The sequence below is a fragment of the Plectropomus leopardus genome, chromosome 13 (genome assembly GCF_008729295.1).
Source record: "Plectropomus leopardus isolate mb chromosome 13, YSFRI_Pleo_2.0, whole genome shotgun sequence".
In the NCBI taxonomy this organism is placed as follows: Eukaryota; Metazoa; Chordata; class Actinopteri; order Perciformes; family Serranidae; genus Plectropomus; species Plectropomus leopardus.
The window spans coordinates 26,216,710-26,239,403 of NC_056475.1; the positions used below are offsets into that span (position 1 = coordinate 26,216,710).

The 22,694-nt window shown below is 39.5% G+C and overlaps 3 protein-coding genes across 4 annotated transcripts in view; all 3 read right to left on the bottom strand.

Moving 5' to 3' along the window:
- Positions 1 to 220: 220 nt before the first annotated feature.
- Positions 221 to 2,695, bottom strand: LOC121953043 (oligodendrocyte-myelin glycoprotein-like). Its single transcript, XM_042499967.1, has 2 exons — positions 2,387 to 2,695; positions 221 to 1,622 (listed from the first exon to the last, which is right to left on the bottom strand). The coding sequence occupies exons 1-2, from the start codon at positions 2,392 to 2,394 to the stop codon at positions 221 to 223; spliced, it is 1,410 nt and encodes a 469-aa protein (XP_042355901.1). The 5' UTR covers positions 2,395 to 2,695.
- A 2,712-nt stretch (positions 2,696 to 5,407) lies between these two features.
- LOC121952878 lies at positions 5,408 to 7,738 on the bottom strand. Its single transcript, XM_042499735.1, has 2 exons — positions 7,587 to 7,738; positions 5,408 to 6,566 (listed from the first exon to the last, which is right to left on the bottom strand). Exon 2 carries the CDS (start codon positions 6,556 to 6,558, stop codon positions 5,752 to 5,754), a length of 807 nt encoding a protein of 268 aa, XP_042355669.1. The 5' UTR covers positions 6,559 to 6,566; positions 7,587 to 7,738; the 3' UTR covers positions 5,408 to 5,751.
- A 7,007-nt stretch (positions 7,739 to 14,745) lies between these two features.
- Positions 14,746 to 22,694, bottom strand: part of ksr1a (kinase suppressor of ras 1a) — a 41,335-nt gene continuing 33,386 nt past the window's right edge. For both annotated transcript variants that reach the window (XM_042499011.1, XM_042499010.1), the window contains 5 exons: positions 21,834 to 21,967; positions 21,280 to 21,411; positions 21,009 to 21,144; positions 19,537 to 19,670; positions 14,746 to 16,389 (listed from right to left, as the gene is read on the bottom strand). In XM_042499011.1, the coding sequence (XP_042354945.1) occupies positions 16,383 to 16,389; positions 19,537 to 19,670; positions 21,009 to 21,144; positions 21,280 to 21,411; positions 21,834 to 21,967 (543 nt within the window). In that variant the 3' untranslated portion in view covers positions 14,746 to 16,382. The remainder of the gene's footprint in view (positions 16,390 to 19,536; positions 19,671 to 21,008; positions 21,145 to 21,279; positions 21,412 to 21,833; positions 21,968 to 22,694) is intronic.

Below are 22,694 nucleotides of genomic sequence, written 5' to 3' on the forward strand. Positions count from 1 at the left end.
ATCACAGCATAGGCAGCAACACTCTGGAATGTCAACAGCAGACGCACAGGGATACCTACAGTGTAATATGTTGATGTGGAAGTCCATTAACTAATTGGAAATATGTGATGAATGGGATCAGAATGTGTTGGTACCTCATACAACCTCACTTCCAAAGATCCCAATTATCCCTTTAACACTGAGCACATATGTCAGTGTTTTTCATTTGTCTTTTTGTCTTTCATAGGACTTGTTGCAGAAAAAGAGACAGAAGTCCCAGATTGTGTAGGAAAGGGAACAAAGTGGAGGGAGCAAGAGTTGGACTGCTGTTGCCTATACCACCAGGAAGGGACTGATTCTTCCTCCTCACACTCCTGGTGCGAAGAGTGGTTGTTTTCTTTGTTTGGACGAAGGGGCTCTCTGTTGTAAAGAACCTATCTGTGGCCAGCGTCATGTCAGCCCTGATGGGTGTTTCGGTAATGAAGCTCGTTTCAGAAAAAGAGGAGGTGTCGGTGGTGCGGACTGAGTCTTCCTTTGTGCTGGAGATGAGATGGAGATCAGTGTGAAGCATATGCTCTGTAGCATCTGGACTACCAGTCTCAGAGAGGTGTGTGCCTTTGCTTCTCTGTTGCGGGGTGGAGATGCTGATGGATGTGGTGGTGAAGAACTGATGCTCTGTGTTGAAGGTCTCTTTTGGGGTGCTTTGCAGAGCAGAAACAGACAAGTACCACCACCCAGTGACACTGGCCTCAGGAGGCATGGAGCTCAAGTCCTGGGCGCTCGCTGCCAAAGGGGGCAGGTTGTAGGAGGCAAAATGCCACCCTCCAGTCCTGCTGGGGCGCACCCCTCCACAGACAGGCTGGGTGTGGCAGGGGCAACCAAGGACACGTGCAGGTGTATTCTGACTCCAGGAGAGTAAGTAGGCGACGTCGTCATAAAGGTGACAGTCCCAAGGGTTGTCCCCAAGAGTGATGACTTTAAGAGATGTCATCTTGTCAAAAACTCCAAAGGGCAGTGTGGAGAAGCGATTTGCATGCAGATAGAGGTGTGTAAGTCGAAGGAGCCGGTCCAGAGATCCTGAAAGCACCTTCACAAGCAAATTGTGGGACAGGTCTATATGCTCCAGGTTGACTGGCAGGTTGGTAGGCAAAGTCCAGAAGTGATTGTGGCTCAGGTTGAGAGTGCACAGATTGATCAGCGTATTGTTGATAAAGATAGCCCGCTCCAGCTTGTTGTCGGAGAGGTCAAGCAGTCGCAGATTCCACTGGTGGATGGTGTCGTTCTTATCCAGCAGCTGGAGGCGGTTGGAGGCCGCGGAGAGCTGCCAGAGGGAACGAGGCAAGCCAGTGGGCAGGTGGCTCAGCCGGTTGTGGGACAAATCAAGGAAGCGGAGGTGGGTGTATGAGGTAAGCTGGCCGTCCAGGTTATGGAATCGGTTATGGGACAAATTGAGGGAGCGCATGTTGTGCTGCAGGCCATCGGGCAGCTGTCTCAGCCCCCTCCAGGAGCAGTCGACCTCCCTGTGGCTGCGGCTGCAGGAGCACATGGAGGGGCACACGGCTAGGACGTGCAACCCTAGCAACAACACGAGCAGGAGTTCCAGAAGGGCCTCATTAGGGGAGAGCTTCAGCGGCACATGCCTGCTGAAAGAAAAAAAATGGGAAGACAGGACAGGATAATGTTAGGGTTAGTCTCCAGCAGGAGCATTTGGATCTTGAATACAGGAAGCGCGCTGTACATTTGCAGTCTGTAGAAGCATAACTGCAGAGGACTGAGCTGAATAAAACTTGTTTCATTTCTTTAAAGCTCCACCCTCTGCCAGAATCTCTTTCTCTCTCTCTCTCTCCCTCTCTCTCTCTCTCACACACACACACACATATATCTCTTAGGTGCATGCATACTGAACACTGCACATCACTGCATTGCTTGCAGATGCATTCACATCACATGCCAAACTGACTCTCCTAACTATGCAGATGGGATGCTGTAGCAGTGTCCTTTTAAGAAATGCTCATCTTGCATATATGCATTATCAGTAGCAGGTGGAAATGCATCCTTTTCTACAACTAACAAACATTTGATTTGATCTACAAGGGGATATTTCTACTCTATTCATCGCTAAGGATGAGAAATCCCCGTAGTCATTTTCCCTGGCATCGGTTTGCGTGTTCAGTCATCAGTAGTTGTCAGAGCAGTCAGTCCCATGCTCTCAGAGGAGGAGAACTAGCTCAATAGACAGGGTTGTATTAATGACTCCACAGAGAACTCATGCATCAGCTGGTGCAAAGGCAGGCAAAGACACAGCCGGGATCTCTACACTGCTGAAACTGCAGCACACTGTGTGTGAGCCGGGGTGTGGCAGAATGTGTGTATAAGAAAAGAGTCTATAAATGTGTACATAACTCACCTTCTCATCTTATCATTCCAGTCACTTTTCTCTGCTCCTCTTTGCCGTCCAGTTCCCTTCTTCCCCTCTCCTGCTTTCAAGCTCGGGACCAGCTGCTGCTCTGCTGATTTCTTTCTCCTCTCTCTCTGCCTGAATTCCCTTCACAGAATTTGACCCTTGCTCACTTGTCCGGTGCTGGGGTCTGTTTTTTTTCTTTTTTTTTTTTTGGGAGGTTGCCCTCACTTGGCTCGCAGCTTTGGTCCTTTTTGTTCTCTCTGAAGAGGCGAGAGTTTGATATTGCCTGTATGGATCTTTGGGGTAAGCGAGATCAGGCACTGCAGACTCTGGATTTACTCTGTGCAGTGGAAGTGAGCGAGGAGGGGTGGGGTGGTGATGATGGAGGGGGGGAAGTATTAGGAAGGGGGAGTAAGGAGGAGAAATGGAGCGCATAACGGAAAGGTCCCCTGCATACAAGGCTGCTACAAAGAAAACTCCTCAGTCCCTTATCTGGCGGCTTTCAGGATTTACCTCTGCATTTAAAGTGACAACTACTGTTGTTGTTAGATTAATTGGCTGATTCCACTGCTGTTTGTGCTCAAAATAAATTAGACTGTTATCAGTTATCACCCAAATCAATATTATCCCTCTCTAAAGCGTCCCTTTACAAAATAACACTGCGCTGTAATTGGTTGTTATTTTCCCTGTGTAAATTTAGACACTGTCACGAAAATCCTTCAAGATTTATTGCAGGGGACTCCAGTCCACTGCAGCTTCCCACCTGTCATCAGCAATACAGGCAACGCTCCATTCTGCACTGCATTGCTGTACTTCCACCACACATCATTACCTTGGGTTCTAAGGGACAGTGATACACATGGTGGTCCAGGTTTAAAGGTCCACTGTGTAGGATTTAAGGGGCTATATTGGCAGTGAAGGGATGTAGTATAATGTTGTCTTTAGTGTATAATCACTTGAAAATAAGAATAATCATGTTTTTATTACCTTAACTAATGAGCTGCTTATATCTACATAGGAAGAGAGCCCTAATCTATGGAGTATGCCATGTTGCACTGCCATGTTTCTACAGTAGCCCAGAACAGTCAAACCAAACACTGGCTCTAGATAGGGCCATTTATGTTTTCACATTGGCCATGGTGTTTGACAGACCCTTTGCAAGCCAAACAGCATTGCAAAAACGTACATTTTTTAACAAGAAGTTATCCAGTGTTTTGTTATATCAGTTTAAATCACCTGGTCCATTTATTTTGAAGAGGAAGAGACCTCTGTGAATAATTCAGCTCTTATTAAAAACCTCCTGAACATCTGGATCTCAAGTTATCAGAGAAAAAGGTGAACAGCAAGTGGTGGGCTTGTGACTGATCTCACTAGCTGAACAGCATCATAAAAATTTTTTATTAATCATGAAACTGCTCCATTAAGTGTTTTTACTGGTTTAAATTACTGCACCTTCTTGTTTTAGTGAGGAGGAGACCTCTGTGGATAATTCAGCTCCCAGTTAAAACCTCCTGAACAATAAACACTAAAGGAATTCTAACCAGGAGTAGTTTCAGTTAGTTGCAGTCTGCCATACTCACTGCTAGATGCCACTAAATCAGCTGAAACCATACACACCGTTCCTTTTAAATCGGAGAGGCCCAAGAACAGAGCTTTGGGGAACTCCACGTCACATCATTTTAGTACGTCAGATGTGTAATTATTTGACACAAAGTACCTGTAATTTAATGGGGTCCAAATCAGTTAAGCACTGTGTCAGAAACTCCAACCTAGTTTCCCAGTCTGTCTATTAATACATTGTGGCAGAACATGTTTAGATCTTAACTTAACTAACAAAAAACGTCCCACCTGCTCTGATTAGAGAGCGAGAGACAGATAATTAGACAGATAATTCTTTCACACTTGGCACATGGGAGAAGTTTTAGCTGATTGTAATCAGCAATTCTCACCGCTACATGCCACTAAATCTTTCTAACTGCGCCTTTATAATGTGACAAATTCAACAAAATAATGTTGCATCTGTAGATTCCTGATTTATGTAACCATAACAACTGAGAGTCATTGTTCTTTTGAATTCACTTGTCTTTGTTCAGTTGTCATAAACTAAACAAAGTACCTCTTTTGCAGGGTTTGTTGCTTCCTCACACCTCTACCCTATTTTCCTCTCTTGCCTGCCTGGTAGCTACCAGCTTGAGATTGAGTTTCCTGTCATTTCCCCCTGATGTGTGTTAACACATCACAGCACAGAAACAAAAATAAATAAATAAATAAATCTCTCTTTCTCCCGTTTTAATGTGTTATCAGGAAATATTCATGTTTTACTTCTACTGGCTTTTCTACATCCCATCTCTAAACTTGCACATCACCCAGAGCTACCACAGTGTTTCTCATTTACTTGCTATTAGAGTTGAAGCAGGGAGGGCTGTATTGAAAAGGGACAAACTATTCAGACTTTTAATGAAGGGTGCACATCCATCATGACGTCACGAGTAAGTAGATGAACAAATATCTGCACAAGACGACGGAAACAAGCGCATATTGGGGTTTTTGAAAAGGCTTTTTTGTTTGGCTTTGTCAGCTCTGGCTGAGGTGAAAGAGAGGGTTCTTTCGGAGTTGAGTGGCACTGCCCAGAGGAGGAGGCACATTCTGTGTTTGCTAATCAAGCAGACCTCTCTCTCTTGCACACACGCACACACACACAAACGCATAGTCACTAAATGAGAGATGCATAGTAATAACTTCAAAACTGAGGTTACAGGTGTTTTATTCCTCATTATAAATGTATGTACATCTCAAAAATTAAAAGTGTGTCAGACACAAATGGACATAAACAAATATGTATTATAATATTAATACATTTCAGTATTCAAAAAACACAAAAAATACAACATTTTCAACTGGAAATGCCCAGTTTGACAGATTTATGAACACATGCAGTTATTTAACTCTTTGAAACCTGGGCAATTTAACTTGATTTTTTTAAAACATAGAAAGAAGGCAATGAGCAAATTATGAAGAAATGACCCCTAAATTAGCAAGAAATTAGTAAAACGTACATGAAAAGTACCAAAAAATTAGCAAAAAAGAAAAAACTTTATATAATATGATAATGTAGTCTTCTGGAAATTGTTCCCCTGGCTTTTTTAAAAACAGTTTTCTTAATGTACTAAATTCTCTAAATTTTCTCAGGGTTTTAAGATTTAAATATTTGTCAATGGTGTCTGATGCAATGTTGTTCCAGGTTTCAACGGTTTAATTCACTGTAAAAATAAAAAGCTGCAGAAAAAATGTCCTTTATGTACCGCAAAGATTTGTAAAGCTATAGGGAAGTGGAGTCAGGTGCTCAGGAAACTCTGGTACACAACGAAACTCTATGCCACATCTTTTGGCTCCTCTGTGCCTGTAGAGGAGGAGGCTGCTTCAGCTTTAGCTGTCTGGGCATCTGCAGCCTCCTCTTGTGGCTTTGAGGAAGGTGCATTTCCTGTAACGGTCGCAGGTGTAGATGAAGCCTCCTCACTCCTTGCAGCATCTCCCTCCTCATTCTTGCCCTCCTCTATTGTTTGTTCGTCCTCGTTTACCTTCCCCCCTTCTTCCTTGTTGGTGCCGTTACCCACCTCCTCCACTGTTTGACTGATGTCTGCCATTAACACGGTGGTCTCTTTGGCTTCTGTCTCCGGCGTGCTTTTGTTCTTCTTGGCAGTTCCCATCCAGTAGTCGGGGTCGGCATCGCTGCTCAGCATCTTGATGCGTTTGTTCAACTGGCAAACCTTACACATCAGGAACAAACAACAAATCATCAGAATAACGCAGAGCAAGATCAGTCCACCGACCACCATGAACACCAGCAGATATTCCTTCTTGTAAAAGCTTAGCATGGTGATGGAAGTGGGGGTGGAAGTCGGGGTGGGCTGTGGGTGAGTTGGAGGTAAAATGCTTTGACTCTTGGAGGCTGTTGCAGGTGGCTGAGTGGTGGCTGCAGAAATGGCGTCGGCCACACTGGTGAGATCAGGTAGGGATGGTATTGGAGAAGAGTGAACAAAGGAGTCTGCATTTGAATCACTTTTGGGATTTGTAGTACTCAAAAAGACAGCAGCAGTCGATCCTGGGGCAGTTTGAGCTCCACACAAGAGTGCACCCAGTATTTCTATGCAGAACAACAGGAAGATGAGGCCATTCATGTTGGTATCTGAGCAGACAGAAGAGCAGTTTAGTGTAAAATAAGTTTTAGAATATGTATGTAATACAGGCAAGAGACTTAGGAAGAAGGCCAGACACAGTAGCACCTTAAGATAACCTTTTAGACAGCCATAATCAAACCAAAATGGTGTTTTAGCCTATTTCTAACGTATGTATAATATAATATACTACTACTACTACTACTACTACTACTACTACTACTACTACTAATAATAATAATAATAATATAATCAATAATATAATAATATAATCAACTCATAAATCAAGATACAATATTGTAGATTAAGCTACCCAGCAGTATTTGTGTTAAAATTAGCCACACATTTACCAACATTTAATTATGTGCTCACATATTATTGCAGCCATAGTTTTGATCGATTGATATAATAAGATTCTTAAAACGGCCATTCTGCATAATGAATACTTTTACTTTCAGTAATTTAAGTAAAGTTTGATGCTTACACGTATGTACTTAGTAATAAAGTAGTAGTAAAGTAATTTAAATGAGTTTTTCATTCTTCACACTTCATGCAACTTATCTTTTTACTTCCTAAATTTCTGATCCCGTTTTTAGCTTTGAATTTATTGGCTATGGTGCCTGCATTGTTTTGCTTGAAACATTTTTGACTGTAGGTGAAACAACCCCCCCCCCCCCCCCAAATTTACCAACTATGCAGATCAGTTTTTAGTATCCATAATCATATTTCTCACATTGTGTGAGGACATATTTGTAAACATACAATAGTAATTGTACTGCAAGTTCCTGAAACTGATGTAAACTGATGCTCAACAGTTAGTTGTACTAAAGACTAAAGATGGACAAGGCTGGCTTTGAAATAATCAAAAATAGCAAAAATGTCACATTTTTCTCATTAAAATTTGGGACTTAACTATGCAATTACACTAACATTACATATAATATTTCTACTTCTTATAGTTTGCTCCAACTGTATCCTAAAAGTCAGAGGTTCCAAAATAAGACTCTGTATCAATCCAATCATACACTTACATTGATGGTGATCTTGATATAGTTCCAAGACGAATTAAGTTTTGTACAATTAAATATGTACACAAGTTAAAAAAAAAAGATGAGTTATGAGTACAGGAACGACTGATACTGTCAAATGGCAGTAATCCAAATAAGTGGCACACTCATCTGGCTGTCTTGTTCTTACTTCTCTATTTGGACTATAAAAAGGAAAGGAAGTGGTTTTGTGCTCTGTTCAGTGTTGTGTAGCTGGTCACGCAGAAATCTATGCGGTGGCGGACTTTAAAAAGTTGTAGGCAAGCTAAATGCTCGCTGAGTAGCTCACTGCACTCAACGGTCAAATAGTCCTAACTCACTGACTGTGAACTATATATTTTTTCAGGTTATTGGTCACTTTTGGCTTAAGTTCTGAGCAGAAGTTATATTTCCAAACACAGCTCTCAATACAACCCACAATCTACAAGACACCAAAGTAAGAAACTGCATTTTTTAAACACAAGTAGTAAAGCTACAGTTTGCAGTTTTTTCTGCAGTGGTGACAGGTCCCTCTTTTTGGAAGCAGACATGCTGACAAGCCATTTCATTTCTTGCATAGTTAAAAATAATTTTGCCTTTTCACTTAGCCCCACATTCATTTACCCACCCCACATTAAACTTTAAGTGACATAGCTAGAACAAATATGCATATGTCTGTGGTCTTCATCTACTTATTCTCATTCAAGCCACAATTTCTCAGAGATGAGTGTAATTATAGTTCATGTTTGATGTCATGTAGCAATATTACAAGGCCCTTTGACACCACAGCTTACACCAGATGTAGTGGAAAATGTTGCATGCACATAAAGGTCAGACCCAAACATGCCATGTTCAACATCTGCTCATGAAGCAAATGAAAATATATGATGAATTTGCATTGATTGAAAGTGTATTAAGTTCCCCTTCTTGTTTCCCTTTGGTACTGTAAATTTGTGTTTCCCGTGTGATTTGTGGTAATTTCTGCTGCAAGTTTGCACCTGCACATGTAACTCACACACAAGTGATATCCTTGATTCTGCAAGATGCCTCATCCCTGCAGATGACACTATAACAACACGCAAGAAAGGTGCGAACAAACTCAGAATATATCAGTCAACACACTCCATGCGCCAAAAGCATCTCTTGCAACAAGTTGAAATTCTGTTGCAATACACCACATTCATTCCTAATTTGCACCACAATGCCACTAAAAATCAACTCTCTGCATTGGAATTGGCCACATATGATCATGCAGTATATTGTTTTTATTTTTTTAAAGATTAAAATGTAGGTAAGTGGATGTTTTTAGTTGAAGGAGAAAACATTTTTTAATTTTTCCACTACTTGCTTCAAAATGAATCCACATAGATAATACAGAGTGTCAATTCAGCCTCTACCTGTGATGCTGGTTTAATGAGATTAAGCAGAAATCAGGCTAAATATGTTTGAGAGGAAATGAAAATGGAGGGGACGCAGGTGACTTCATCTTAAAAGCCCCACACATTCTTCCTCTGAGTAATGGAAAGTCCCATCTGTCAGTAACAACTATCACAGTATAGGCAAGTAGCATGGCGAGTATATTTGTAAAGCACTGTTTAAAAACACGGCAATTTAAAGTGCTTTGCACACCAGGCGAAAAGATAATAAGCAAAGATGTAAAAACAATGTAAGGCAACACAAAAAGGCATGCATAAATGGGATTTCAAAAGGAGTAAAAAGACAAGACGGAAATAAGACAACATACAATAAGATAAATCAAACAGAAAAACAATTAGAGTGCAGTTCAAGATATTAACCCTTCTGAAACCTGAGGAATTTAGCTTGAGCCATAAGCTGACATTTTTCTAACTTTTAAAAAAAAATTATCTTCTAAAGTTACTCATTTCTCGCAATTTACGGATAATTAATTAATTAAATTGCTCATTGCTGATCTTTACTATCTCAAAAACACATGAACACAACGAAAATAGGACCTTCTGACATCACATGAATGCAGCACAAGACTGAAACTCTTCCACTGTCTGTGCTTCAGTGGATGTTATTAAAGATTTTAACAAGAGCTGTCTCGGTGCTGTGCTGTGGTTAAAATCCTGAATGGAAAAACAAGGATATTTGTTTATTGCCAAGAGGGTGTAAAGCTGCTGCTTAAAAAAATAAAAAAGCATTTCAATGATTTTGCTTAAAATTGTGAGGTCTGATATGGCCCATATTTGTTCAGTAGCAAGTTATCTAGATTATTCTTTTTTAAGAATAAGGTTTTACAGCTGATAGGGATCAAATTGTGTCAAGCCAACTGAACTGGGTTCCAGCAGGAACAAGGACATTACAGATCCTAGACTTCATATGGACGAACTGACAGCTTGTCTAATTTTCTGAATATTGTTGGTAAAGAATGAGGCAGATTCATACTTTGTAGAAAAAGTTTAGGACCAGTAATACAGGAGGGTTTGTCATCAATAGCAAATAAGGCAATTTTATTGCTTTGGCAATGATGCCAGTGAAGGACTGCCTCAGTTTAAAATGATACGTTTGAAGTCTCTATTTTTAGATGTCCTAATGCGCCTAGAGATTTGTTTTTCGCCACCTGTGTTCAGCTTTTCAACAGTCTCTTTTATCAACGTTACCAGTGTTTTATTTCTCCACGGTGCTATTTTTCTATCTGGAGATTACCTTTACCTTAGTGGGACAATGGCATCAATACCATTTGTGATTTTTAGAACTGAAGTCAAGAGCATGCCCCTTCTTGTGTATGGGATACATCACATTTTGTGTCAGTCCATAGTTATTCAGAATACAACAAAGCTCTTTAGTGCATTCCAGGAGGCTGTCACCTGAAATATTAAAATCATCAACAATATCTGTATAGTCACAGTCAATGCAGACAGCAGGTGAAGTTTGCATCAATTTCGGAGGCCTGAAGATGTGTTAGAATACAATTTACATGAGGAGCTCAACCAAGGAGCAGCATTAAAGAAGCTAACATCCATGTCAGCAAAGACAACTCTTAAGGCATTTGTGATATTGGGCTATATAAATAAAATGACCTTGGCTTGACATTTGCTTCTTGGCAGTCAAGAAAAAATTTCAAGACACAACAATCATAACTTAAAGCACATCAATAAAACAAAGACGCAGCAATAAAAGCAGAATAAAATTACACTTTAACAAAGCATAACAAAGAAAAACAGTTAAAGAGCATCTTAAATAAAAGCTTCCGGAAAACAGTATCAGGATAATGTCAGGTTAATGCTGGACGAGAATAACCGTGAAGTGCATCGATTTTTCACGGAGCACCGTCCACTTTCCTCTGGGGCCCATGTTTAGCAATCTGACTGTTCACAATGGCATCGCAGTTGCCACGAGTCACAAAACTTTACAGGTGTGCATTTGAGATCAAATGGAAGGCCAAGTTAAGGGGGCCAGAAGAAGGAGGATGGGAAGTAGAGTAAAGGCCTGTCGATCCCCCACTTTACACTCCTGAATGACATTCTCTTTAAGGTGCAGATCGCTCTATCATGGCTGCAGTGATCTTATTGAAAGATGGTCTTTAGTTTTTTATTTGTTAGTAGTGAGGCTGGTGCAAATGATGTGGCAATGACTGGGAGGGAGTCAATTTAATGCTAGTGTTAACCAGCTCTTCCTTTTTATCCAGAGAATCCCAGAGTGAAGGACGAAGCAATTAGGAAAATGATCCATGAGCTGGTTGTCAGCATACTGACATTGAGGCTGTGATGTTTTGTCTTCGTCTCATGGAGGCCGCTGTGTGTCAGGGTGCATCGTCTCAGGTCTGGACTATGGGTGGAGGCCATCTGCCCCAAGAAGATGCCTGCGTCTCCAGAACAGATTGAAAGTTATCAATATAATTGATCTCTCTTAGGCTGCAGGTTTTGCTGAGCCATGGGTTGAGTCTGAGGAGTCTGCTGAACTTGTTGATCCTTCTGTTAACTATTGGCAGACACTCAATAATAAAAAAAAAACTGGGCTTTCAGTTTCTCCAGACAATTAAACAGCCCAACAAAACCCTTTTTTAGCTGAAGACATAACTGCCCCCCCCACACGAGTATTTCTTTGGATGAGTTCTTTCCCTGTTTGCTCCACGAACCTTTTTATTTGTCCATGTTTATCTGTAGTCATCTCCACTTGTGTCTCATCAAGACGGTTTAAACTTGTTTTCCAGTTCTGCCCACCTTTGGCTGTCCATCAGATGTCCAGGGTCGAAACTGGCTGAATAAATCTTGCCCTCTGTGGAAGTACGGTCTTGCATTCATCTTTAGGTTTTGCACCCAGCAGGTAGAAATCCCATTCACAGCTCATGGCTGATTAGATTTTAGTGAGTCTTCTTGGGAAAGTCAGGGTGTCATTTAGAAATCGCTGTCCATTTAAATCTTGTCAAGCTGAACCCTGATGAACTTAGTAGCCGTCAGAGGACGTTGGCAGAATTTCATGGAGTTTAGAGGACTTCTCCAGCTCGAAATATCCTCGTCTGGAGTGTTGCAATCTTCTGTAACAATTTATGACAGTCTGTGCACTTCATTGATTCTGATGAGCACAGAGAAAGAGTGCAGTCCAAGAGTGCAGGGTACAATTCTGTCAGACACTAAATTACTGTTTGGCTTGAGTTAACATTTGGGGTTGCAGAGCAGTTCAAAGGAGATCATCTCAACCCAGAGTTGTCATAAATCATCTTCTGAATGATTTATTTGCTAAAGGAGACCTCATTAAATGTGCTTAAGACATTGGTCCTGCCCGTCAGTTTTCCTCAGGTCCAAGATTCGGTAACAGCAAAAACAAACAAATCACGAATTGTCGTTTGCTTTGATTGCCATGCAGGGAAGAAAGGACATTCTGTGTCTCGTCTCCCAGTGAAGGAAACAGTCCCCCACCCCCCTCACCAAATACTGGCCATGTGATGCAGTACCAGTTGGAGTCAAAGAGCTTTTGCTTGCAGTGCATCATCAGCCAGGAAACAAGGTCCTTTCTTTTCTTTTGGATTTATACCAGCATACAGAAATCAATCCATCATTCCTATTAGTCAAAGCCACACATCAGATGCATCCGCACTCATAACAGGTTTCAAGGACCGAACGTAAGCAGTATTTATCATTTTACCGACAACTCCCAAGGCCTTATATTATAAACTTTTGATAGTCAAAAAGCTGCATAGGCACAATGTGGAAAAACAAGGCCTGCATTTTATTTATGAAGCTTACAAAAAAGCACTACCTTTGCCAACAGTCTATACTGCTCTGCTATAGATTGCAACTATAGATGAATGTGGATCAATAAAGTGTCCAAGCCAGATTTGGATTATGTTAATGCAAGCAGTCTTACTTAATGTTGTTTTTTTTTTTATTTATTTTTTTTAAAAACAGATAATACATTATTATACAGAGATGTCCTCTCTAAGTCACTTTTGTTCCATGAATTCTGGAGCAACTTCAGACATTTGAGCTGAAAAACTCACAGGTTCAAGTGGTTTCCAGGTTTAGCTCATCTTTAATAAGAGCTGATTCAGCTGTTCTAGTTAAAGAATGATTACCCTTTAACACCTGAACATTGCATAACACAAGCACAAAAGATCTGACAAAACTCAATGTAAAATGTGCACAGCTGTAATGAGAAGCAGCGGCACAGTTCACAACACAAAGACTGACGATGACTTTCTGTTGTCTCTTTATGCCACCTAGAGGCAAGATGAGATTTTGAACATTACACGGCTGCTACACGCTTATTCATGACCTTCAACTTAAATGAGATGCATTATCGACCTTGGAAAGTGTACTTTGATAAAACTTTCTTTCAGTTTTAATGTTTGCAGGACTATTAAGGACATGACACCCTAAGAGCCTGAAATGTGCACTCTTTTTCCGACGCGTTCCAGAGTGAAGCCTTTTCCCAAAACAACCATCAGTTTACTTTCAATCATCTACTCACACCACAAATGATTTTTTCTAACTGCACTGACGGATTTGTGAAATGTAGAGTAATCATTGTAAATAAATGTACATAATGTTCTATTTTTTTTCTTGCATGAAGCAAAATCAACTCATCAACACTGAATAAGCAAATAATTACAAACTGTTACGTTTGCATGTTTTTACGGTTTATGCTTGTTTATATTTTTAGAAAACTGAAATCTTAGGACTCACGATTCTTTTGTATAACTTGTTTTTGGGTGATTCTTGAACTATTTTCATTTTTGTTTACCTTTCATAAAAAGGAAAAAAACACATCCTACACATTTTTTTTGTTGGTCATGCTTTCTCATAGGAAATTAAATTCATTAAATGATTGATCAGTCATTTTTTTATTATGTAACAGTGGCCTTTTCTGTTTTTTTTTTTTGTCCCAGAGCCAGAATTTGGACATTTAACCCTGCTTAATTGAAATATTTATCTTATATTTATTTCAAATACAAACAATACACAAATACCTATTTCAATGAAATGTATAATGTGTTGTAAGATATAGTATTTTATATTTTTTCTCATAAAAAGACAAGAGTTGGCATACTTGACCACAGTCAGTCATGTGAGAAGAGAGCACATGGCTGCAGCTAGCTCCATGGAGATAACTTAAAAAAAAGAAGAAACACAGGTAAATATTTTGTTAAATCAAGAATACGTTGATCAGCTGTTATTTCCAAACATCTCATATTTCCTTTGATGTGAAAATACTTAGAAAAACATTATTTATACATATATTTTAGATTTTGTGTATATTAAATGCTAAAATAAACATTATCAAGCTCACATAAAGACTTTTTGTTCCAAAAAAAAAATTGGAACAAAATGTCTTTTCCACAACAGTCATTTCTGTCACTTTGAATATGGTGATGCAAAAGACATGGTATTGGAAATGGTCTAAATTTTGCCTATACGAGAAAATAAAATGTTTCTCCAAATATGTGGTAAATTTTCTAAAAGTTTCCAAAACAAAATGGACCATAGTTGAAGAAAAAAGTTAATATACTGTATGCACCCAGTGCAGACAGTTAAAATCCAACAACTGTAGCCTGCATTTTCTATCTAGCAGTTATAAATCTCTTGGAAGTGAGACAGGAAAACTAAGTTATCTCAGGGTACATCAGTTATACTGCAGCCTCATACTGTCGGGAAGGCCATAAATAACTCTGTCCACTCTATTGTTACATGACAAGCCTCATTTTATTGTCTTTCATGGATGAAAACAGAAACTGCGTGTACAGAATGGTAGTCACATGCAATACAAAAATATGAATTTTTACAATAACATAAAAAAACATGTATTGGCCCGTTCTAAAAAATTGTACAGCTTTTATACAGGATTTTTTTTTTAATACATGAAAAAAATATAAATATATATACATCTGTAATAGCCATAGCAGTACCTATTCAAAAATGTTGTGATGTATTTTACATAGAAAAATGTTTGTACAAATATTAGAAGAATCATGTTCATTTGCTATACATTAAATAATGTATGTACAGTACATACCATTGGATTTGCAACACGACATTTACTTACGGTCAAAACCAACCCTACGTTTTCCGACACTCGCTCAGTCGCACGTGCACCCACACACGACACATAAATACAAGCACGCCAACTGAAGCCAGCAATCACAAACAGTATACACAAGCGCGCACGAGAGGTAATGTCTTAGGAAGATATAGGACACTTTTGCGCCAGGTTCCTGATTTTTATATATATATTTTTTTGCGCAGAGAATGAAATTTCTTGAAAGAAGGATCTTTCTAAATAACTCTTATAAGGTGCACTTTACAACTTCAATGGATGGATGTCATTAATAAAAAAGTCTTTTTTATCATAAATAGCCAGCATTATTCTATTCCCGTGTGGATTGTGAATGATGAAGGGAATAATTCACCTGTGTCTTTTCATTTTAGCTGCTGTTTAGCGTACGCAAGTCTTCATCAGTGCCCCAAATGCATCCAAATAACAGTGAAATTACCAGGTTATACTCCAAAAAAGACAACATACAAGTGAGCATATCACACTGTCCAAGCCTCTGAGACCCTCCTGCAGAAAATAAAACACTGCAAATATGACTATTCAAAACTAAATAACAACAAAATAAAAGTGATCATTTCTTTTCCTGTTGACAAAGTGCATAATTGTGTCTAGACATGAGCCGTCTCAGCACATGTCATCACACAACCGTTCAAAACTGAGAGAGAGGAGCAGAGAGGCAGTTGGTTTGAGAACATCACTCAGCCTGCAAATGTGTGTAAACCCCCTCAGGGGGGGAAAAACACAGATAAATGAAGTGGTCCATTTGGTAGTAGGGTCCATTTTATGTCCAGCAGTGTGTTTGTGTTTTAGAGAAAAAAAATAGCCATGTGGTCAGTCAGAGCCCCGGCGAGAACAACCACATCACAGCAGCACAAGAGAGCAGGGCCCGAGGACGGTGGCAGCCGTCAGCAGGGCACGGACCACACAGCACACCAGTCAGTCTCAGTACAGTTATTCACAAGCCTCAGAGTCCCGAAACGACATCACAGAACAAAACCAAAAGGAAGGCAAAGAGATACTGGGACGAAAAGGAGGGAAAGCATGAAGGACGACAGCTGTGTCCCCCTCCCCTCCCCTCCCACCACACCTCGCTCCACCGATCCTCTCTTCCCCCAGCAAGAAAACCCCAACGGTTAGACATGGAAGATCAGACTGTGGATTAGTGGAAGCAGTGTCTGTTTCAGGCAGAGGCAATGCTTTTGATCAATCCTGTAAGAGTTAAGGATACAGGAGCATGCAAGGCAGACCCAGGCTTTGTTTTGCATTGCTTAAGTTTCAGAGTGACTGCTACAACCTAGATTAGAAGAGAGGAAAAGGAAAAGAGAGAAAAGAGCAAAGGAAAACACAGACGTTAGACGGTTAGTGAAAGTTGGAACAGCTGTACAGTGAAGAAAGCTTAATTTGAAAAGCAGCAAGATATTACATAAATGTAGATTAGTTCAAGGTCCCATAATCTGCTCATATTCAGGTTCATACTTATATTTTGGGTTTTGACTACAACGTGTTTGCATGTTTTAAAGGGATAGTTCAGGATTTTCATTGTGGGGCTGTATGAAATACACATATCTATAGTCAGTGTATTACATACAGTAGCTGGCTGTTGGCACGCTCCCAGTTTGTAGAAACAAACAGGGTATGCACCCCACAGGTCAATTTTAGTAGAGGCTATATTTAGAGTGTTTTCACTGCTTTATCTTGCCGTCACACAGCCTTTTCCTTTGGCACTACATTTCTCATCTGCCGCTGGTCAGCTGTTTGGGTCAGAAAGTGCTGTTAGCAGCTCCTACACGATCTGATGAAAACAACACTTAATATTGAAATCAATCTCAATACATCATCCACTGAGACTGATATTGTGTTGTTTAGCTAGCTTTTTAAAGAGGCTAAAACATGTTTGATATAAACCCCTCCATACAGCATGATAATGCTGAGTTGTGAGTTGTGAGTTGTGGGCCCCCCCCCCCCCGTCTATTTCTGCAAACCAGGAGTGCGCCAACCGCCAGCTACTCTATGTAATTCACTGACTATACGTAAGTATCTCATACAGCACCACTTCAAAAATCCCAAACTATCCCTTTAATGTTCAAAGACAAAAACAATTTATTTTTCTCATTCTGCCTGAATATAGCTGTATTCACTCTCTGTCTGAAATGGTTTGTTTTAGCGCCTGTCTCTTTAAGACCCCTCTCCCAAAAGAGCTCAGCTGGCTTTGATAGGTCAGTATTTCTGTGCCTTTTACATCTGAACTTTCCGTGTCTCTGCACCGTCACTGAAGCTGGGAAATGACTGTCACAGCACTGTAGCTGTATTTTCTAACATTATACCATAAAGTTGTGACATCACAACGTAACAGAAATCCTGACAGCTCATTTTAATACAGTTTCTGAACTACCGTCTGCATTTCTATGTGGACTGACTAAGAAATCAAACTTTTTACAATATGGGACTTTAAAGGACACTTGCCACATAAACACAGGTCAGGCTGTGTGAGTTTAATCAAAAAACCTTTTTAAGATTCATCATTTTATGACCAAGCAGACCTCTTATAGTCATTTCTGACATTTCCTTTAAAAAGGAAATTCACTTACATATCTCCCATCATCCTAAACAAAACTGGCATTAAACCAAGTCCTTCAAAATAAAAAGGTTGCTTGTCATATTGAATCAAACCGAAAAAGGGTTGTGAAAAGGCTAAATACGAATAAGAAGCGGAAACAAGCAGGAAACATGGTTTAAAAGCGAAGCTATAATCAAGTTGTGGAAATGTGTAGATGGCATGGCAGCACAAAGTGGAAAAGCTGGCTTGGGTAAAACCAGGATGAAATTCATAATGGTGCAGAAATGTACAGCATTACCACAAATATATGTAGATGACAACATGTGCAAAAAAAATACGTTTTAAAGGTCTTTTTTCTCAGATTTTTATGGTTGTGACTTTTTAGGCCCCAAAATTCTCCCATCTCTTGTTTTTCTATATATTAAACTCTGTTTTACTTGGTTGTTACAAAACCCTGGTTACTCTCATATTAAGATCATGATATGACACAAAATGTTTCATATTTTTGGCTTAATTTTCATGCACACTAATATTCCACTATTATTCCAAATTTGACAAGATTCTAAATTTGATATGGGTCATGTAAACAACATATTCCGTTCCAATAATCCCAAGTACACCCTTTTCTAATGTTGCATTTTGCTATGAAGACGTGGGATATGCTGATATTCTTTAGGTTTAATTGCACACTGCAGTAAAAACCCCAAATGAAACCCCAAAAACCCCAAATGAGATGCACGTAGCATCTTGCCTGCATTGGATGCTTTGTGCACAAACCAACTCGCCAACAGTTTGCAAGGCTGGGGTAGAACTGCATGCCCAAAAGAGAAGCCCACATTTCTGGGCGGAAGGATAAACACATCTACTTTTAAATATCATGAAAGACTGGATATCGACAGGTTTTTAGACATGCAGAAATATTGCAACACCAAACTTTTCAACAAGGTGGTTGAAGGAAGGAAAGACGGAGTTTGTGTTAGCATGGTTGAAAAAGTCCACAAGTGGTGGAAAACATAAAAAAAAAAAAAAAAAACCAACTCTATATTTTTGTGTGAAAACAACATGTTGGGGCATGGCAAAATTAAAGTATGCATGGCTGCATGAAAACACGAATATTTGCCTCCATTAGCCAAGTAGACAGCTTGCCTTTTTCAGAATAAGAGCAAAGAAACTGAATATTTAGCATACGTAAACGCAGACAGAGGGACAAAATAAATGATTTAACTAACGATCATACAGTTAACCTCTTCCATCTGCTGTTTCTTACAAAATTACAGTTGTTTCACACACTCACACACACAGAACACACACACACACGCACACACACACACGAGGACAAAAATTAAAACAAATGCAATTCAACTTAATATCTGTTTGGATCCATCTTAGAAGTCTTTACTTCTGATCCTTTTTTCTTTTAAAAATGCGCCATTTCCATCATGGGAAAACTGTCAAGAGTTTTGACGATTAATAAATTAAACTTCACAATTTACATAAAACAAAAACCACAAACTTCACATTTCATTAGAGAGCAAGCTACAGCAGAGCTGAGAGGAACTGTGCTGTGGTGCAGAGACAGAGCAGATTTGGGTCATGTACGATGACGAACAGAAATGATGAAATACTTCAAACCCATTAATGTTATTTTAAAATATATTAAACAAATTTACATGTAGAAATCTTGCCTATAAACAAGACTATGTAACCCCAACCCTAACGCCTGAAGGCTGCAGGCTCAATTTGTGTTGTCAGAGACTAACAGGATCGTCACTGACAAGCCATTGTACCATAAGGAACCAGATGATGAGAACTTAAGGATTTTTTTTTTTGTTTGTTTTTACACTTCCAGTGTTTTGACATCGTCCTTCATTTCTGGATACCTACTCTGCAGACTTCCAGAAGTGTCCGGGGTGAGAGAGCCTGCGGTTGAGTTTGGGCAGCTTCTCCAGCATGTCGGCCAGCTGGGTGAAGGTCGGCCTCTCTCTCAGGTCGTACGCCCAGCAGGCGGACAGGATCTCCTGAGATGACAAACCACTCTGAGTCAAACTGCAAAGCTGAGACCTCACTGGCATTTGTACTACGAATGATGACTGAGCTAAAAAAGGTACAAATCATCTTCATATCTAGGGCATGGTTGAAGTGGGGGATATGGCCATAAAAATATATAACAATATTTCAGGGTATTTTGCAGTAACAATATTCTTAATAATATTAAAAAACACAAATATACGTGATATTATTAATTATAGGAACATAAAATCGCAACAACATAAGTATTATGGTTTTATTTGTCAATATAAAATGTTTGCCTTCAAATATTCTGTAAAAACAAAAAAATAGTATCTCATTTTTTTACTTTGTGAACAACAGTAACTCAGAGGGAGAGTCACATTGTCTGTGAAATATAAATAATATGAAAAAAATAATCAACCACAAATTACACATCTAAAGACTTGCCAAATATGTGTAAGTACCCTTGAATCAATAATCACTTCATGGATAGTGTTTGTCAGTCAGTGCTGACCATCACACCCAGCCGCACACACACAGGCCTGGGTTTATTTTGACAGGCCGACTTTAATGACTAATGCAAAATTCATATATATGTAGTGTTTTTGCCAGGACACGACCATCAGCTACGTTTACATTACAACAGGCTAGTAACAAATTACCTGCCGTCCCCGATTCCCACATGCTCACAGAGGAAAGGAGAGGGAAAGAGACGTGCTGCTGGCAGAGGAGCTGCTGACTGAGTTTACTCAGAGGTGAAGGTGAACAATCACCTTCCAGAAATCCCTCATACATGGGAGCAGCCACATATAAGGGGCTTCCATTATTGCTCTCATAACACCCTTATGTTGCTTTCATTTGAAAATATTAATGATAGCTAGTGCAGTGGTTGCAATAGAAATAAACCTGCTAATGTTTTGATGTTGCATAACATCGCGAGAGAAGTCACATAACATCACTCAACGTAAACGCAGTCATCTTGCAATTGTGTTATAAAAATTTAAAAACTATCACTTAAGTTTTGCAAAAATTTGTAATCAAACCTGCTGACTGATTCTACACTACCAAATGCACTCAGAACGTAACTCTTCCACCGCAGAGCCAGTAGTAATTTCGCTTTCAGCCACGTTTTTTGTTGCTGTGTGACAGTCTGACGTTATTCCATCAACAAGTCAAAACTGCTGTCATCCCGATATGTATTTTACTTATTATATTAAAAATTACAGTGGTATTATTGTATGATATGATATAGAACACCCCTAGTGTACAGATGATAATTTGCCACTATTATAGAATCACAACAAACATGGATTTTTCTGACATATTGCGCCTGTTGTTCAACTCACAGTGACCTCCTTGCCGAGGCTGATCTCTGCCAACACCTTCTTGATGCCCTCTCCACTCCCCACCTGCCAGATGGTCGCTTCCACATGCTGGTTGGTGATTGGCCAGTCCCTTGCTTGAAGCTCATACCAAATAGTGCTTAAATGGGGAACGTATAAGTAGGATTATTCTGTCAATGTTAAACTTTCTTAGTAAAATGAGCTTTTCAGTCAGAAACACGTACAGAACATTAGGACTCTACAACTTCAGTTAATACAAAGATGCAGAACTTACCCGAAGGCGTACACATCAGCTGCAGTGGAAAAAGGAAGGCGGTCCTCATTGTTACCTGGACTCATCCTGCGCACAATCTCTGGTGCGAGATAACAAATCCAACCATGCGGAAGTTTTAGTTTGTTCTCACGCCTGGAAAAAAAAACCCAAAAAAAACAAAGGTACACGTTTGTCAGTAACAAATCAAATGGAGTGGAAAATCTGATGCATTAACTAGAGTGGAAAATGCATTAACTAAATGTAGTCCATCTCCAAACTCCTGTGCACACAAGCTACTCATGAAACCATACACAATGGGAGGACAAAATTATCAATCTGTGTGTGCAAAAAAAACAAAACAAGAGTATGCTGGAAAGTATTTTACAATCAGGAGACTTCACTCTTTGCAAAAAAATAAAAAACAATCCTGTCTGACAGGGGAGATGCCTGCAGGACTGGAGCCACTGTGGACTTTAGCAATTATTACAAATCACTGGCCCTCCCCAGGTAATAGCAGTGCGGTGTGCGAATAGCACTTTGGCTGTTTTCAAAGCCTCTCAAGTGGCGTCTCTTACCTCCCCTCCTGAACAACTCCAGAGATGCCAAACAGCCCAAAGTCTGTGATTATGACTTTATTGGTGTCATGGAAAACGTTCTTTGACTTCAAGTCTTTGTGAACAATGCCTTTAGCATGCAGATAGCCCATTCCCTGCATCGGAAGACAAAGTGACAGTTATGGACTATTGGGAGTCTTTTTGCTGTAGCACTGGCTGTTCATGCACATAAACACTTTGACAGAATGGAACATATTCCAAAATATAAAGATATTTAATAAACAATGCCATATTTAACAGCTTTGGTTTTTTTAAATACAGATTTCTTGTTTCTTATAATAAAGATATTTCTCGGCATGTAACTTCAGGGTTATCACTTCTAAGTGCTTATAGGGGATCGACAATATTTTTCATCTTAGACCTGATATTTCCATGTTTTTATGTCTAAATGACTCATGGGAACAACTATTTTCAATTTCAGTAAATCAAACTGGGTCAGCCACCCTCTTTAGAAATTAACAAATTGCCTAGTGGGTAAATGCATGTGTATGTATTTATGTATGTGTGTTTATGTTTAGATGTATGTAAATGTATTTAATGTTCATAAATGTGTGCAGTATCCAACCTATCTGTCATATGCCAATATTTTTTTTTCTTCTGTTTTTTTTGCATTTTGTTCCTTTACTTTATATTTCTTCCAGTTTTTTAATTAATTTAGTTTTTTTAGGAATATGTATATCAAACTTATTTTTGTTATGAATTGGAAACTAAAGTGATTGTTTTTGCAACCAACAGGCTCCAATTGTTATGCGAGCCCTGCAAGATTATGGACAGAACCATACATTTTTCCTGCTCTTTTCGCTTGTTGAAGTTTGTTTTATG

Bases quoted from the DNA above. Each gene is read 5' to 3' on its own strand.
- LOC121952878 (XM_042499735.1), bottom strand. From the start codon at position 6,558: ATGAATGGCCTCATCTTCCTGTTGTTCTGCATAGAAATACTGGGTGCA.